The sequence below is a fragment of the Pinus tabuliformis genome, chromosome 6 (assembly GCF_031772625.1).
Source record: "Pinus tabuliformis cultivar Carrire ecotype Pingquan chromosome 6, CPIR1, whole genome shotgun sequence".
Taxonomy (NCBI): Eukaryota; Viridiplantae; Streptophyta; class Pinopsida; order Pinales; family Pinaceae; genus Pinus; species Pinus tabuliformis.
The window spans coordinates 2,098,922,683-2,098,940,801 of record NC_142292.1 but is presented as its reverse complement, the minus strand read 5'-3'; the positions used below and the strand labels follow the sequence as shown (position 1 = coordinate 2,098,940,801).

At 39.9% G+C, this 18,119-nt stretch overlaps 1 protein-coding gene across 1 annotated transcript in view; it reads left to right on the top strand.

Annotated features, from left to right (window-relative positions):
• Window positions 1-16,493, top strand: part of LOC149267636 (uncharacterized) — a 62,306-nt gene extending 45,813 nt beyond the window's left edge. The window contains exons 4-5 of the mRNA XM_089433760.1: window positions 15,406-15,542; window positions 15,717-16,493. Coding sequence (XP_089289886.1) covers window positions 15,406-15,542; window positions 15,717-15,891 — 312 coding nt within the window. The 3' untranslated portion in view covers window positions 15,892-16,493. The remainder of the gene's footprint in view (window positions 1-15,405; window positions 15,543-15,716) is intronic.
• Window positions 16,494-18,119: the final 1,626 nt, after the last annotated feature.

Genomic DNA, 18,119 nt, shown 5'->3' with positions numbered 1-18,119 from the left:
TTCCCCTTCTTCGCTTTACTCGCTAAGACACAGTTCTCCTCATCATGCATGCATGAAGAACTGTCTCTGGTGCTCCGTCTGATCTCCTCTTGTACAAGATCCGACCAAAGTCTCTCCCATCCTGGCAATTTCTGTCGACCATTGACAGAGTCCTGATAGGAATGCCAACTCTTCGGAAGACCAAGGAGAGCCAAGCTCACCAAGTCCTCATCATCGACAGTCACCCCCACACTTCCCAACTCATCTCGGTATTGGGTGAACTTCGTGAGATACTTGGGCATACTGTCTTCATTCTCACACTTAATGTTTCTAAGTTTATCCTTGAGCGCCAACTTCCTCTGGTCGCTCTTGCTTTGGAATAGATCTGTCAACGCTTTCCACATCAAATATGGAGAAGCCTTTCCATGCAGGCTGGACACAATGTGATCCTTCACGCCGTCCAACAGAATCCTTCGACACTTTGCTGTCTTATTTTTCCAAGCATCAACTTGGCAGTATCAGTAGGCTTTGGGACCTCAGCCTCTATGAACTCCTTCAACCCATTATCATCCAACACCGCCTCCATCCTGTCCTTCCATGCAATATAGTTCGAGCTGCCCTCAAGAGCATACTCCAATCGCAATCCGTTGAAAGACATTGCCACGTTGATACCAAGAAAACACTGCTGCAAATTCTAATTCCACCAGCTCCAAACTCAACCGCTTCTGATCTAAAATTTGTGAGAACAAAGTATTTCTCGTACAGAGATTGACTGTATTGGCTTTTATCAGATATCTCACCTTCCAAAGGAAGGATGAATCCAGAGGCTACCTGGTCCGATTACAGACTCTGCCTGAAGAAATAAAATGTAAACACTTTCTGAATAATAGATCTGATGATCAACTCTGCTCTGATACCATGTAGAAATTTTGAATAATATGACACTTATTCACAGAGATTATCCCGATTATACACTATTGCGGAATACATGCATAATACATAACCTCCTCTACGTTGATCACTAATTTGCAGTATTCAAAAACAATGAAACATCAATCGCATGCGCACATTAACACAGTATGTAACCCGGGGAAAGCATACAGCTGAAAACCCCACACTATCTGTATATTATAATGATTGAGAACATGTAACAATACATAGTACAATACTCCTCTCAAGTACTCAACACTATCTCCACCTGTTACACACAAAACTAGCTCAGATCCGAACAAGTCACAGGTTCAAATCTCCTCTGCTGCTTTGCCTGCCTCCACTGCACAATCCTGCGTGAGAAATCACGTGAGCACAAGCTACAATTGCCTTGATATTGGCCCACACTGCGCAATCCTCATTGGCATTACTCAATCCATGCATGTGCAAATCTCATGCACAACTGATAGTCACAACTCACCCTTTCACTTACCTCTAACACCTGTCTCTGTTGAACTGTCCATGCACTGAGTTAACTGATGTATTCTTTAGTTTCTTTATGAGTTAATAATTAGTGAATTAATTAACAATCAATTCACACAACTCATCACTAGTGTATTATTTAGTTAGACTAAATACAACTAGTTCAACTAAGTCAAACTGAACACAACTCCATCAACTCCACATCCAACTCCACAGAACTCACAGGTATGAGTTCTAAGTGAAGTCCTCCATGCAATAGCTCAACTAACACATAAGAAACCACGTGATTCCTTTTGTCAGCTGCATGTGCCACATCCGTAGCTCGAACTGAAGTGCTCCAAGAGAATAAGATAAAGTTTATAGTCCAAATATTACTGAAGGCTAATAATATTTGACTGTTTCTATTTTTAGCCTGACAACCTAAAAATAGACTTTGATCACTCCGCTGTGAACCAAAAATAGAAGTCCATCTATTTTTCCCAATATGACCAATCATCCATAAACAGCATCCTACGACTCATAGACCATGATCCATATGTCTAAAAATAGACATAGTCTAAAAATAGCCTGCCGGACCACTTAGTGAAGGCGACTCCTTTCCACTAAGCTCCATCATCTTGTTGCATTTTCAACATTTCTTATCGGTTTCTATCCAGTTCTGATTGGTCCCTGGTTCAGGGGGTCTATCGATTCAATGACCGGTCCGATGTTGATCGCTGTTGGGAAAAATACTAAGAGGGGGGGGGGGTGAATCAGTGTTTTCAAAATTACAAACTTTTCATTTCATATTCTGATTTCTGTACGCGACTTTACTAAAAGGAACCCGCGTGTGTAAGCCACTGTTCTAAAGACAACTAGTGTACATCCAGTAAACTTGTTTCAGTTAGTTCATCATCTGTTTATCTTCAACTAGTGCATTAGTACTTTATTAAAGATTAGATAGACAGTAACCATGTGCAAAAAGAACAAAATAAACCATCACACATAAGCAACACACGTGAACACCAGGATTTAAGGTGGAAACTCAATGCGGGAAAACAAACCATTTGCTGCTGTCGTCTCTGTCTTCTTTTAATATAAAGAAAATATTTTTACAATCTTTTACTGGTGCAAACTCATACCAGTACGCAACACCTACCTACAAAAGAGTACAATCTGCGCTCGTTCTCCAGCGTCCACTGAAAGGGAGATCCAAACCCTTGGCTCTTGTATTGGCATAAACTTGTACCAGTACGCAGACACCAACTTGCTGAAGGCTACAACCTTCACTCGTTCTCCAACTGTTACTAGAAGGGAGCTCCAACCTCTTGATCTGATTACCAACTACTATTGGAAGGAAACTCCGAGGACCACATTTCATAAATTTTCATATTGGATCCACCAGCTACAACACATCATAACTTGTAGGTTACGTTTCATCAAATTTTCAGACTGGACCCACTACCAACATTTAAGCTCAATATCAATCATCAAACTATAACTCAATCATCAATTTCTGACACAACTGAATCAACCAATCGTTGAAACTCAATCAATTGAAACTAATCAAAACTCAACCAATTGGTTAGATCATTGTAACCAGAATATCAAACATCATACTGCACATCACAGAAACCAGATCTTGTTACTGTAAACCTTGATCAACCATCTGTCAAAATGTATACGCTACTTTATAGTAGCAAACCCACGTGTGTATGCGCCTTTCATGAATCATACCCGCGTACAGATCTTAAACCTTTGAAAACTGAAAATTGAACAATTGCCATTCTGAAACAAACACTGAATCATACTCAGATCTACTGCAACATTTTGAACCAATCACAAAACTTTCTCTGATCTTCAATTTCAATCAACAAGTAACTTCAACATTCTTCAATTAATCAATTCACAATCAGACCATCATTGTTTAAGCACAGATCATTAAGAAGACTTCATTGACAGACAACAGAAACACATCAAAAGTTGATTAACTGGTCAAACATTTTTTTCAGGAACCAAACCCGCGTGTACGCGACTTACCAAAAACATGTCTGCATGTGTACACGCCTTGTAGGTTATAAAACACGTGTATAGATCTGCAAAGTTTGAGTCAAATCTTCGTTGCAACACAAAACTTCAGACATACCCAGATCTCGACATACATGGACAAATCATGTGTTAAGATGCCATCAACACAAATCAAATCGTCCCATAATCATGATTGTCATCTTAGATCTATTGGATCTGGTCCATCATCAAACTCCCGGGTGCATGCTTAGTTTAGATCAAGCAAAGCATCAATAGCCCATAACATGCATATTTGCTTTAGATTTAAGTATTCATAAGATTTTCGTCACTTGCACACAATACACACTTTGATCTTCATCACCTTATATAGTTTAGCTTTTATCCAATACCATAGGTGAAAACCATAGTCCTGCCGATGCTTTTCTTAGACGGATCAAAACAATCGTCGCTGGGCTCAATACCACAGGGCAATACCATGGTAAGTACCCTTGGTATTTGGAATACCATGGTGTGGAAATTGTATGTGTCTTTGCTTCTTCATACTCGCGTGTATATGCGACTTTGCTTAATAGAACCCACATGTATACGCGACTTTGCTTAACAGAACCCACGTATACTTGAACTTTCAACTGTATCATACCTCTATCTCTGAACTACTATGCCTTTTACAAAACACTCTGTCACATCTGTAAAATACTCTGTCACATCCTGTTTACATCTTCAACAAGTAGGTTTCCATCAAGAGACAACTCATCAAGTAGGTTGCCATTCATCAGGTAGGTTGTCATCAAGGACAACTCATCAGGTAGGTTGCCATCAAGGACAACACCTAATTCATAATGCCAACAATTTCCCCCTTTGGACTTGATGGCAACCACTTTGGTGTTTGGTCACCACAACCTGTAAATACATCAAGCCAAACAACAAGCTTGTCAAATACCAAGCTACTCGCCAAACACCAAGCTAGTCTCCCCCTTTGACATCAAGGGCAAACGGCTGACAATGCTGAATGAAGACTTTTATATCTGAACTGTTGAGTATGAACACTGATCATGCTCCCCCTGAGCACATGTTGAAGTTTTTGACAAATGTACAGTGAAGTACATGACTCTATGACTCATATGACATGTCCTATCACCAAGGACTCAAACTTACATCAATCACCCAATCACAATGGGTTTACATATTTGACATCATTATTACATCAACTTCCCAAACATAGTGGGGTTACAAATTACATGACATGTCCAAACGACTTGACCACAATAGTCCATACATGAATGAATTTTACAATGATTACGTCATAGGTATTTACATGACCTTTACATCAAATGATAGATTAGACATTCGTAACTAAGACCAAAAGACTCTAATAAGACCATGATAGTCATCAACAACTATCATACACTATGCACCATGAGCATTTGACATCAACACTAAGAACAACAACCTGTATATGTCCATTATCAATGTAGCTTCAATATCATCAACGCATGACCTGATATTCCACATAAGGTTTTCCATAGATATCTGTTATCAACTCATCCTCTTGACCTCATCAGGATCAACTTGCTCTTTTCCCTTGATAGAAAAAGCCTTGATGTATGTTCATAAAAACATAGCCTTTCATGCATTAACTAAGCATATGCCATATCTCCAAGCAGTACTGACCATATATTCACAAAACCATTCACATCATATCATGTACATGTGTAAGCACCATAGTCATCATCCATGACCACAACATCATCATTAAATAATCATAGCAAGAACTGCATGTTCTTTCCACAAAAATCCCCAACATATCAAACATGTATCATCACTAGGGAGTTTTCTAACATCCCACATCTGATAAGCATCAATCATGTTAATCAACATATGTGAGAACCAAGCCTATCATCATAAAGTAAGATAGGGAGAAGTATTCATCATTCCTTATCATCATCACTATGTGACTAAGTAAGCCATGTCTCCAAATAGCCATGTCTTCATGAAACCTGTAGTAACACCATTCTCTTGGCCCATTTTCTTCATCCAAGAAGAACTATCACTTCATCAATATGCAAATCATTCATAAGATCCTTATCTGTAGTTCACCCATCATAGAGAGCAGTATGTATCTAGCTTCTCCTCGATGAGAAAAGCAAGCCATGAGCTCACAATCATTTGTCAAACTTTGTTAGTAACTCATCTCCTTGATACCATCAAAAGCAAAAACATTATACCATGTGAGAGCCAAGAACTATAGGAATCCTATTAAATTATGGTATTGCAATCACATCAACATGATAGTAAAATGCAGATAGAACATAAATGTAAACAACAAGAGACAAGCCAAGACAAGAGACACAAGATGTGGCACCAGCGAGGGACAAACCCCAATGTGGGGAAACCCTTTGATAAATTCTTTTATATTCTTCAATAATTCAATAGAGAGAGAGAGATAGTACAATATCACAAATATGTGATTTTACAACAGAAACAATACAATCTTGATTAGCGAGGTCAAAGCTGGTCAAACAACTGCCAAATGACCTCGAGTCAACCTAGGAGAACTTGGCCTCCAACAGCAATAGATAACAGCGCAAAACAGTCCTCAAAACATGGTCAAACGGCAGTCAACATATCAACAATCCTGCAGTCATCCCTAACCAGTCAACGCTGGTCAAATCTGTGGTCAAACAGGCCAGCGTTTCGTTGCCCAACAATGCGGCTAGCCTAGGAGAGGCTGCCCAATCCAAGAACGCAGTCAAACCTCCTCTTCGTTGGTCAACGCATGCATAAAACAATCCTGTTGCTCCTCGGTCAACCCTAGGTCAACGCTACCCTGGAACAGACCTGTGTCCTTCCTTCTCCCACGTGTGAGTGCCTTCCTCCTCCTACGCATACCCAAGAGACTAGGAGAGAGAGGAATGAGATGGTGAGACGAGCGTCATAATGCCGCAAAGTCTCTTCTTTTTATATGCCACGTTGAGGATAAGCTAGAGGTGTAAAACACTATTTTACTTACTGGCCGACCTTGACAAATTGTCAAGAATACAAATAAATCCATATCTCCATGAATACATGTCGGAATCGGATGATCGTCAAATCAATCTTACACCTCTCGATGAGAGGAATCCAAGAAAAATATCAGCTGCCATAAATGAGGTGACCCACATGGAGCTTGGGCCTAGTTGCCAATTTTAACACTCCCTCTCAACTAGGGAGAATTCCATCTGCTAATCCATTTGTCTGTTGGTACCATCGTTGCCATCAAATGCACTGCCCTTCACTGCTCGACTCTGCTCTGATCTGCTGAACTATGAAGAAGAAGAAATGATCGAGAATGTTTCATACCATCCTATACTAACTCGAAGTTGGTTCCAGATAAAAGAGTGTCCAATAGCACTCTTACTGACTCGAAGTTAGTCCCAATGAAGAGAGTGTGTCATACCACTCTTACTGACCCGAAGTTAGTTCCAAATAAAGAGTGTCTCATACCACTCTTACTGACCCGAAGTCAGTTCCAAAAAGAGAGTGAGCTATATCACTCTTACTGACCCGAAGTCAGTGCCAATTGATCCTAGATCAATGTCATCCTAGCACAGGGAGTACGGTAGATACACGATGCGTCCATCGATACTACTATTGTCCCTATCCTCATTTCCCTACTCATTGGCCAGATGAGAGGTACTTCCCATGCGTCCCAGACTGCATGGGTAGGATGTCTCAGCAGGAGAAGGATGAACCATTCTTCCTACCTACATGTCGCCACGAGGTATCACAGGGGAAGGTTGAATCATTCACCCTGTACATAGCACACCACTAGGGGAGGGTGAGTCACACTATGGTTGCTTGTCGCTCCAAGAAGTACCCCAAGTCCCCCGGAGCTCTCAAAGCTGAATGTATGCATCTTACAGAACCCCTCATAAGAGGGTCTTTCAACAACTCCTAGTTGTTCTTGGAAAGTCAGAAATTTGACCTTTCCTAGGGGCTTCATCAGAATGTTGACGACTTGCTCATTGGTCCCAATATGATGGAGCCTTATTGCTCCTCGTTTACCATATCCCAGATAAAGTGGTACTTGAAATCAATGTGATTGGAGCGATCATGAAACGCAAGATTCTCTGATAAACGAATCCCACTCTGGTTGTCACAGAGGATCACGGTAGTATCTAGCGTATGCCCAAACAACTCACTGAAGAGCTTCCTCAACCAGACAGCCTCACAGGAGGCCATACTCACAACAATGTACCTTGCCTTAGCGGTGCTCAAAGCCACCGACTTCTGCTTCCTGCTCATCTAGGATATCGAAGCAGAACCCAAAGAGAAACAACGCCAGGAAGTGCTCTTTCGGTCCACCACACTGCCTACCCAATCAGCAACAGAATATCCATGTAGCCTCACATCTCTGGCAGTGTATCTCAACCCATGAGTGATTGTGCCCCGAAGATGTCTCAGTAGATTCTTGGCACCAATCCAATGTGAGTGATGAGGCCCAACCATATATTGGCTCAACGTGTTGACTGCAAAACATATATCTAGACAGGAGTTCACCAAGAACATCAATGCTCCTATGAGTTGACGATACTCAGAAGCATTTCCCAAAACAGGTCCGGCAACACTACCGCTTAACTTCTTGAAGTTGAGCTACATCGAGGTAGTCACAGGCTTGCAATCTACCATACCAAATCTTTCCAATATCTTCACCACGTATTTTCCTTGAGATAGGAAAATTTCTCATGGCTTTTGCTAGACCTCTAGCCCTAGGAAATAGTGCATCAGTCCTAGGTCCTTCATCTCAAATTCGGAAGCCAACTCCCTCTTACATTTGTGAATGAGAGGGTATGCACATGTCATAAAGAGGTCGTCAACATACAACCCCAGTATGAGAGGCTTATCATCTTCAACCTTAAAGTAAAGGTTTGACTCCTAGTGAATCCCAGCTTCATCAAGTAGGTATTGATCCTCTCATACCAAGCTCGGGATGCTTGCTTCAGCCCATAGAGAGCTTTCTTCAACCTGCATACATGAGATTCTCGATTATGGATCTCAAACCCGTCGGGTTGTTCCACATAGACTTCCTCTTTAATCGAACCATGCATGAATGCGGTCTTGACATCCATCTGATGTAGGTTCCATCCTTGGGAAACGACAAGGGCTATGATTGAGCAGATGGTGGTGTATCAGGCAACAGGTGCAAATATCTTATCATAATCTACACCTTCCTTTTGAGAGAAACCTCGGGCAACAAAGCAAGCCTTGTACTTTTCAGCACTCCCATCAGCTCAATGTTGCACGAAGCGGGGACGTTTTTTTGGAAGCAGGGACGCAGAAGCGTCATTTTCCAAAAATCTAGGAAGCAAAGCATCTACTATATATATATATATATATTTATATTTTTTTGCATTTATACTCAAAACAAACATCCCAAACAGGCGGAAGCGTCCAAAACAGGTAGAAGCGTCCAAAACAGGCGGAAACGTGCTTAATTTTGGAAGCGTGCTTTTGGGGATGCTTCGTGGATGCATCCGCACGGGATGCACTTCGTGCCTTGGAACCGGGGGGGGTGGGGGACGCTTCCTGCAACTATGCATCAGCGCCATGCTTGATTTTGTAAAGCCATTTCAAGGTGACAACTATTTTGTCCTGGGGTCTGGGAACCACATCCCAGACATTGCTCTTCATGATGGACTTGTATTCTTCATTCATAGCATCCTTCCATACTTGATGCTTCACGGCTTCTTCGAACGATGAAGGCTCATTTTCACTGATGGTGCTCATAATAGTCAAGTATCCCTAATACCTTGTCGACTTCTTGCTTTCACGGAAAGTCCCTCTGGGTGCAATATGTCTCTCGACATCTTTAAGAGTCCCCCTACACCATGAGGGCTTCTTCCTAAAAGAGGAAGGCTCTTGCGGAGGGGGATCAATAGGATCCATAGGTTCTTCCACATCAGGCATCGTCTCATTTTCCTTCTCTTTTGGCTTCCTGGTGTTAACTTCTTTATCTTTCCTTAGAATAGGAAGATTGTCAACCTTGCTAAGAGCCATATCTTCGTCAAAGGTGACATCATGGCTTATCTCGACTTCCCTTTGACCAACCACAAATTCTATAGCCCTTAGAATTTTTGCTATAGCCTACAAAGATTCCCTTCTTTCCAGATGCACTCAATTTGCTTCTTTTCTCTTTCAGCACATGAAAATATACGGGACTTCCAAAAATTTTAAAATGAGAGACATCGGGTTTCTTACTAGTGAACATTTCTTCGGGAGTCTTGGAATCCAATGCTTGATGAGGGCATCGGTTTTGAACATATACGGTGATATTCGCAGCTTTGGCCCATAGAAACTTTGGAAGCCTTTGATCATGGAGCATTGCACGAACGGCTTCCACAATCGTACGATTCTATCTTTCCGCCACACCATTCTGCTTAGGAGTGTATGGTGTTGTGGTCTCCCTCTTAATGCCAGCATCTTTGCAAGAGTCATGGAACTCATTGGATTCATACTCGGTCCCATTATTAGTCTTTAAAATCTTGATCCTTTTCTTGGTTTGATTTTCTATCAAGGCTTTGAAGTGACGAAACCAGGAGAACACTTCATCCTTCTTTTTCAAGAAGTATATCCAAGTCTTGTGAGAATAATAATCTGTAAAAGTGAGATAATATAGATATCCTCCCAACGAGTTCACGGGCATCATACTAGATATGTCGGAGTGAACCAATTGCAAAATGTCGGAGGTCTTGCTATGGCTTGAGGGGAATGGTCCCCTTTTGAGCTTTCCTTCGGCACATCCCGGGCATACACCTTCATGCTCTACTTTGAATTTGGGCATCGCTGTCACCATCTGTCTTACATCGGGTAGAGCCTTATAATGAAGGTGGGCAAACCTTCGGTGCCATAGTTGAGACTGAAGAGATGTGTCACAAGACATGACTCCCAACGGACTTCCTCCAACTTGATATAAAGAGTCAACCCAGAACCCAAGAGTAAAAGGATCTTAAAAATTCTTTTTCCATACATGTACCTTGCCATCGATGAAGGCCACCTTTGTCTTCCATTGCCGAAATGGACACCAGGTTCTTCTTGAGATTAGGTACATATAAGACTTCTTGCAAATGAATTGTGTTACCTTGATTTAATTGAAAAGTAACATTTCCTACACCTTTTACTGGATAGGTGGAATTGTCTCCAAGAATAACTTCCAAGTTTGTCTCCTTCTCTATTAGATTAGAGAGAGCTTCCTTGTAACCACTATCAATAAGCCAGTTTCCCAACGAGTCCGGAGCAGAGGTAGTGGAGAGGGTCGATATCAAATAATACTCATCTTGCTTATTGTTAACAACATTTGATTCATACTTGAAGTTCCTAGCTTTCTTGGAGGGTTGACTACTTCCTTGATTTCCCGCATTCCTCTTTCCTTTGCCATTGAACCTGCCATTCCTTTGATTGTGGTTGGAGTTTCCCCATAATTGATTTTGATCATCATCATGTGATGAATACTTTCTATTTGGGCACTCCTTCGCATAGTGGCCAAATTTATTGCAAACAAAGCATCTTCCTTTCCTTCCAACCTTTGATGCAGGGTTTCCTTTGAAGTGACCTTTGGACCTAGAATTATTTCTCCTTTTGGCGTGAGAGGAGAAAGCAGTGGGGTTGCCTTTGCTTGAAGGCATTTCTTGCTCTACCATCCTTGTCTCTTCTTGAATGCATCTCGACATCAATTCTTCAAATCTCAGTATTCGATCATTGTTGAGAATAGTGGTTCTAAATATATACCATTCGGATGGGAGTCCTCCAAAACTTGATTTGCATCACTAACTTTAAACAAGCTTACTAGTCTATCGTAGATCTCCTTGGAGATGTTCAACTCGGAAATGTAGGCCACCAAACACTTGTCAATTGAATGTCGGATGATCTTCTTCGCTTTGACTTCACCCCTAGTGTATTTGTTTCTTGTAGTAGTCGGTGCATTTGATGGAGGCTCTATAATTCTACCATTGTGGGGAAACCCGTGATCAATTCTTCTTTTATGTTCTTCAAAGTTCAACAGAGAGAGAGAGATAGTACATTTACGACAGAAATCAACACTTTGACTTATCTAGATCTGAGCATAGATCATCTCCTATGACGATGAGATCAGTTGAAGACATTCTGCTTCAACTGATTCTCCAAGGTGATGGTTTCACCTATCGTAGTGCTACCTTTCGTCCATTTGCTGCACCTTACCGTGTAGCTCCATCATGCTGCCCATGATTCCAACCCTTCCTACTCTTCCAATGTCAGATCAAGAGACATCTTCCATTCGTGATAGTTAGACTTCTCACGGAGCTTGTCTTTGGCGGGGAAGTGTGATGAGGAACCCATGAAGCCTTTTGACTTTTCCAACTATCTTCGGTGATTGCTCTTACTCTTGCTTGGGCTTTGTCTTCACCTCAACTTTGATACCATGTTAAATTATGGTATGTTCTATGCTTAAGAGAAATTTACTTCAAATCTTCTTATTAGCCCAATATCAATTTCCAGTATTGCAATCACATCAACATGATAGTAAAATGCAGATAGAACATAAATGTAAACAACAGAAGACAAGCCAAGACAAGAGACACAAGATGTGGCACCAGCCAGGGACAAACCCCAATGCGGGGAAACCCTTTGATCAATTCTTCTATATTCTTCAATAATTCAGCAGAGAGAGAGATAGTACAATATCACAAATCTGTGATTTTACAACAGCAGCAATACAATCTTGATCAGCAAGGTCAAAGCTGGTCAAACAACTCCCAAATGACCTCAAGTCAACCTAGGAGAACTCAGCCTCCAACAACAATAGATAACAGCCCAAAACAGTCCTCAAAACATCGTCAAACAACACTCAACATATCAGCAATCCTGCTGTCAGCCCTAACCAGTCAACGCCGGTCAAATCTGTGGTCAAACAGGCCAACGTTTGGCTGCCCAACAATGCGGCTAGCCTAGGAGAGGCTGCCCAACCCAAGAACGCAGCCAAACCTCCTCTTCGCTGGTCAACACATGCATAAAACAATCCCGCTGCTCCTCGGTCAACCCTAGGTCAACACTGCCCTAAAACAAACATGCGTCCTTCTTTCTCCCACGTGTGAGTGCCTTCCTCCTCTTACACATACCCAAGAGACCAGGAGAGAGAGGAATGAGATGGTGAGATGAGTATCATAATGCCTCAAGGTCTCCTCTTCTTATATGCCACGTTTGAGGATAAGCTGGGGGTGTAAAACACTATTTTACTTGCTGGCCGACCTTGACAGATTGTCAAGAAATACAAATAAATTCATATCTCCATAAATACATGTCGGAATCGGATGATCGTTAGATCAATCCTACACCTCTTGATGAGAGGAATCCAAGAAAAATATCAGCTGCCATAAATGAGGTGACCTACATGGAGTTTGGCCCCAGTTGCCAATTTTAACAAATCCTCGTCCATAACTGTACCATATGCAATTTATGCATCTTTGAAGGCATGATGACAACAGCATAAAGTAATGAGTGACACTTATCATCATCAAATAATGAAGTTGTGTACTCAAGCTTTGTTTATCTCCTTGAACTTATGAAGATCACTATGTCAGCAACATAACATATGTGGCATATGCATCATTAAAAGAATCATCCAAAAATCTGATCAGTAACATCAAAACAATTATGTGGCCCAAGTAATATATGAGTATCATACGTTATTTCATCATAGGCAACCCATGACCGCAGCATAGCATGATGCATCATTTAAACACTTTAGCGACATAAGTATTGTTACCATTGATAAGCATCATTACATACGAAGGACTTTTAAAGCAAACATAATGCCAACAACGCATTATTAGAAGCCTAGCAATTGCTCCCCCTGACCCTGTGCCAACTGTCAACTGTCAGATCTAATTATATCATTTCATATATCAGTAACAATCATCAAGGCATCATCATCAACCAGTTATCCATCAAGTCATCAACGACTTATGAGGGCCAAAAACACTTCTAAATAGCATTAACAGATTGTAACCATCAAACATCAAAACAAAAAGGCCAATTGATAATTGATTGAACCATATCAGACCCTTTTCCTGAGTCTGCCCCACTGTTTCTTCATCAAACCAAAATGTACACCACTGTGCAGTCTAGATCTCGTGTATACAACGGGACTTGTCTTCATAAGATCTGCATACAGAAAGTGAAATACTGAAATTTCACACTTTCAACTCCCCCTGAGTCTGTTTTGTCTGTACCTGTTTATTGTTACTTCACTAGAGACACTGTCAGTAGTATAAGCAACATGAAAATAAAAAATAACCATGGGAATTAATATGTATTACTCCCCCTGAGATTACACATCACTGATCCTGAGGACCTGATAACCATCTTTTGTTTTTCATGAGGTCAAGTACCTCTCACCACTTCTGCAGTCAATGTTAGAAATATTCATTTAAGAATAAGAGATTGCAATAGGCAAAATCTTCTTTTACTCTAAGTCTGATCCTTTCTCATATCTATGAGAATTCTGATCTTCAAACACATACAATTTGTCTCGATTTATGTATCCTCTTATTATGACTTTTCCAGTTACTTCATTCATAACCTTACTATTATATTTCCAGTATCTGCCATTTGTCCTACGCTTAGGATATTCTTCTTTAGCCCTTGCACTAACAAAGCATCAACTGCTGCTCTAGTTTTATTAATTCTGGCTTTACCTTGTCCTAGAACATTTGCTGAAACATCAGTTTCAAGAATAACATTACCACGATGGTTTTTACGGAGAGACTCCATTTTACTCTTATCTCCAGTCATGTGATGAGAACATCCACTATCTATGTACCATTCATCTTCGTTTTCGAATGAGCAGAGAGCAAAACCACATCTTATCTGTTCTTCCTTTTCTTGCTTATTGGTGGATCCATCTTTTTCAGATTTTCTGATATCAATGTTCTTATTTGGTTTCTTACCATATTGTCTGTGGCGATCCATAGACTTGTTCCTGCATTCTTTTGTTACATGCCCAAACTTGTTACAAGCATAACATCTTATATGTTTCATATTCCTTCTATTGCAACCAATGACTTTATGACCAAACATATTGCAAGCAAAACAATATCCATTAAAGTACCTGGAAGTCGATGATCTTTTTGTGAGATGGTTATTAGCTTTAAACATTCTACTTCTGCAACTCGCTGCAACATGTCCAAAATTATGACATATATTACATTCAACATGATTGATCAGATATCACATTGTTATGATATTGGCTCAAGGCCATTTAACAAGAAGGCTCAAAGCCATTACAACCATATACTCAATATGAGCTCATCATGTCACTTGTGGGAATTGAACTTGTATGGGGAGAATAACAATCATTACTCCCAACCACCTGAGATAAATCCAATTGCCAATATTTTGTTATATAAGCACACTCTGCTGTATTTTCTAGCACCATACATGATATTGTCACATTATTATGATTTTAGTTATAAACTTATCTGGTTTATGGAATCTTCTAACTTTTGCATATAGTATGTTGTTTATTTATTTTATTCTATTCTGTTTACTTTTATGTTTTAGGTGAATATAGAAAGAAACAGAAATTCCATTTCTTTTCGAAAAAGAATGTCAAGCTTCCTATCTGATTAACGGATGCTATTCAAATGCTCATTTAGTGAGCTGTTTCATTATCAGCTTGGCTTTCTCTATTTTCTGCCAAAATACCCTTGGGATTTTTTTTGAAAATGAGATTGAGTCTTACATCCTCGAACTCGTTTATCATGCAATTTAAGATTTCATTCATATTCTCATTTGAGATGTTCATCAAAAGTAATATTTCTTCTTTATGTTCCAAGTCCAGTTGTGGAATGTCCTAGTTGGAAAATTTTAGCACTGTTCACATTTTCTTAAACTTCATATGTATATTCTTAATCTCTATCAGCCTTTCTGTTAGAACATTCCCTTTTCCTGGTTATATGCTATTTGATTGCAACTGTGAATTCTCTGATGCAGCTGTATTTCAAGGCAACGGATCCTTTTAGCGAGCGTTGGCAGAGTGCATGGATCATAACTGGATTTTGGCACATGCTATCCTTTGCTCTGCTCTGCGTCCTCTGTGTGCTGTGGGCACCATCTCAAAGTTCTACACGGTAAGATCAATTGAGGTTCACAGTTAATAAATATTATATGTTTTGCATCCCTTTTATATTTTTCATGTGTCAGCAGAAACAAATTGAAGCAATTCAAACTTATTTATTTACGAGGGGAAGCAAGCAAAGGGAATCCATTTTGATGAATGTTTTCAAACCATTGCCGGTAAACAGGTATGCTTACTCAGAAGAAGTTGGAGAAGATTTTGATGAAGAGGAAGCTTTGGCCTTGACAACATCAACATCAGTGGTTGACGCCGATGTTAAGCAAGAAATGAAAGAAAGGAAGGCAGTAAATACTGATGTTTTCAGCTTAGATGATGACACTGAAGAGGACAAAAGAGAATAGCCATGATCACATAATCGAGCAGCTGACATGATGGCTCTAGGTAACTGGCCTAATTTTCATTAGGTTTCCTTGATTATAACAGGATTCTTGCAGCTGAGATTGATATGTGATGGATGTATTTGATTGCCCCAGCTTTGGGCCTGAAATCATACCATTTATTTACAGATATCTTTTTGTTATACGTGTTGAAAAGGACATAAGTATAGATTATTTCTAGTGAAAGTAGTAATTGCATTGGCTAAACCTTTCATTTTTTTCCAAAACAAAGCGTTGTTTCTTGTATTTTTAGGTGAGTGGCTATCGCATGTTTTCAAGAATTGAGCATAGTATGTCAATTGCAAATCTTTGTTAGATAGGTGATAGGTGCAGTGCATTTAGGAGGATTGTCTTGATTAGCAAGTTGGTACAAGCACTTGAATTCATTCCTCAAAGGAATAAGCCTTGGCACACATCAACACATTGTATTGTGTTAGGATTAATACTACATAGGGTTTGAATAGGAAAGGTGCCATGTGGCCTTGGATATATGGGTGCAAAAACGGATAACATGTATAGCTGATTCAATGGCTATTTAACAACCTGTACAAGGTATTTTGTCACAACTGTCATGTTTCATATCTGTGAGATATTTTTAACATCTGGATCCTGTAGCCCATAAATGAACTCAATCTTGGATGAAATCTTAGCAGCTAAGTAGCAAAGTTTGTTTTTTGGTTAAAAATATCTTATGGATTAGCACTTTGGAAGAAAACAAATTATGGCCCAAAAGTGTTCATATTGTCTTCCATGATTTTAGGTTCTTTTGAACCCTAGATGAAACTGTAGCAAACCTTGCCATAATTCTTCCATCTCAGAAGGGCTCTAATAAAGTTCTACTATAATTAGCATGTTCTAGATTATCTGGATATATTTCATTACTATTTTTATTCTTTTGGTTAAGAGGAAGATTCCTATGCATAAGTTGTGCTATTTTAACTTCAAGCTAAGAAAATTTTGCAGCAGTGCTGCTGCTTAGGCAGTAGAGGTGGGGCATTATTTATAAATGACCATTGGTAAAAAATGTTGAGACTGTTTGTATTTGTGTGTTTAGAAATGAGATGGATTTCCTGAATTTTCTTAGAAAAAATCATCGGTCAGAAATCTTTAGTGTGCTCATACTTGCATGTTTAGAAAGGACATAGTCATAGATTCCTTGGAAATTTGAAACTAAAGTGGACATCCTGACTGTAAGTTTTCTTATACCCAGCAACTAATTTGAACAGTATTCTGAGATGCAAGAACTAGAAACTGAACTGTGAAATTCACTGATCAAATACATCGGCGGGTATTCATTTAATTTGCAGCAGAAAATAAGTTCACAATTAACAAAACAACAGAAATACCCAGGAAACCCCACCCGGGGAAAACCTGTTAATTTGTGTTTTTATTGATCTGCTTAGAAAAATCTCAGTAATTAATTACAAATCACTTGGGAAAAAATCCCTTCTTACTCTCTGTTCCTCACACAATATCCGACACACTCTTGACCAATTCGGTCTCTCTCTTCTGCAGCTTTACCAACTGTGCTGACTGAACTGCCTCTTTGCGCAAGCTATCTTGGCCTCCTTAAGCGATGCGCACTCCTTGACCTCACGTATTGGTTTGGAACTACTTTTTTGAGCTCAAAACACAAATTCTTGCTAGTGCATAATCATGTGTTTCATCAAGTCTGCACTCCTCTTTATAAGATCGAACTGCTCTTCAACTCAAGTGAACTGGCTCCTTGAACCCAAGTTGCACTGCCTCACTGAACTCAAGTCATAATCATGTGTTTCACCAAGTCTGCACTCTTCTCTTTATAGGATTGAACTGCTCTTCAACTCAAGTGAAACTGGCTCCTTGAACCCAAGTCAAACTGCCTCACTGAACTCAAGTCTAATTGACATCTTGAACTCACGTGAACTGGCTTTTTGAACTCAAGTCAAACTGCTCACTGAACAGAAGTCGAACTGAAATAAAATTTCCATGCATGCTCAGTTAGATTTACTATTTTTGACTATAGGAAAAATTAGAGAATTTTCCCAAGTCAACACTAAGAGAAAGTAAGACTGTGCCTTAGCTTCATTCTCCGGTTCTTCTCCCAAATGTAGTGCACTGCTAAATTTAGCAGAACTCTTCCATCTCTAACTTCAATTAACACTGACCCTCTTATCAAGCGGCTGGAACCTAATCATGCCCTCCAATTTTTG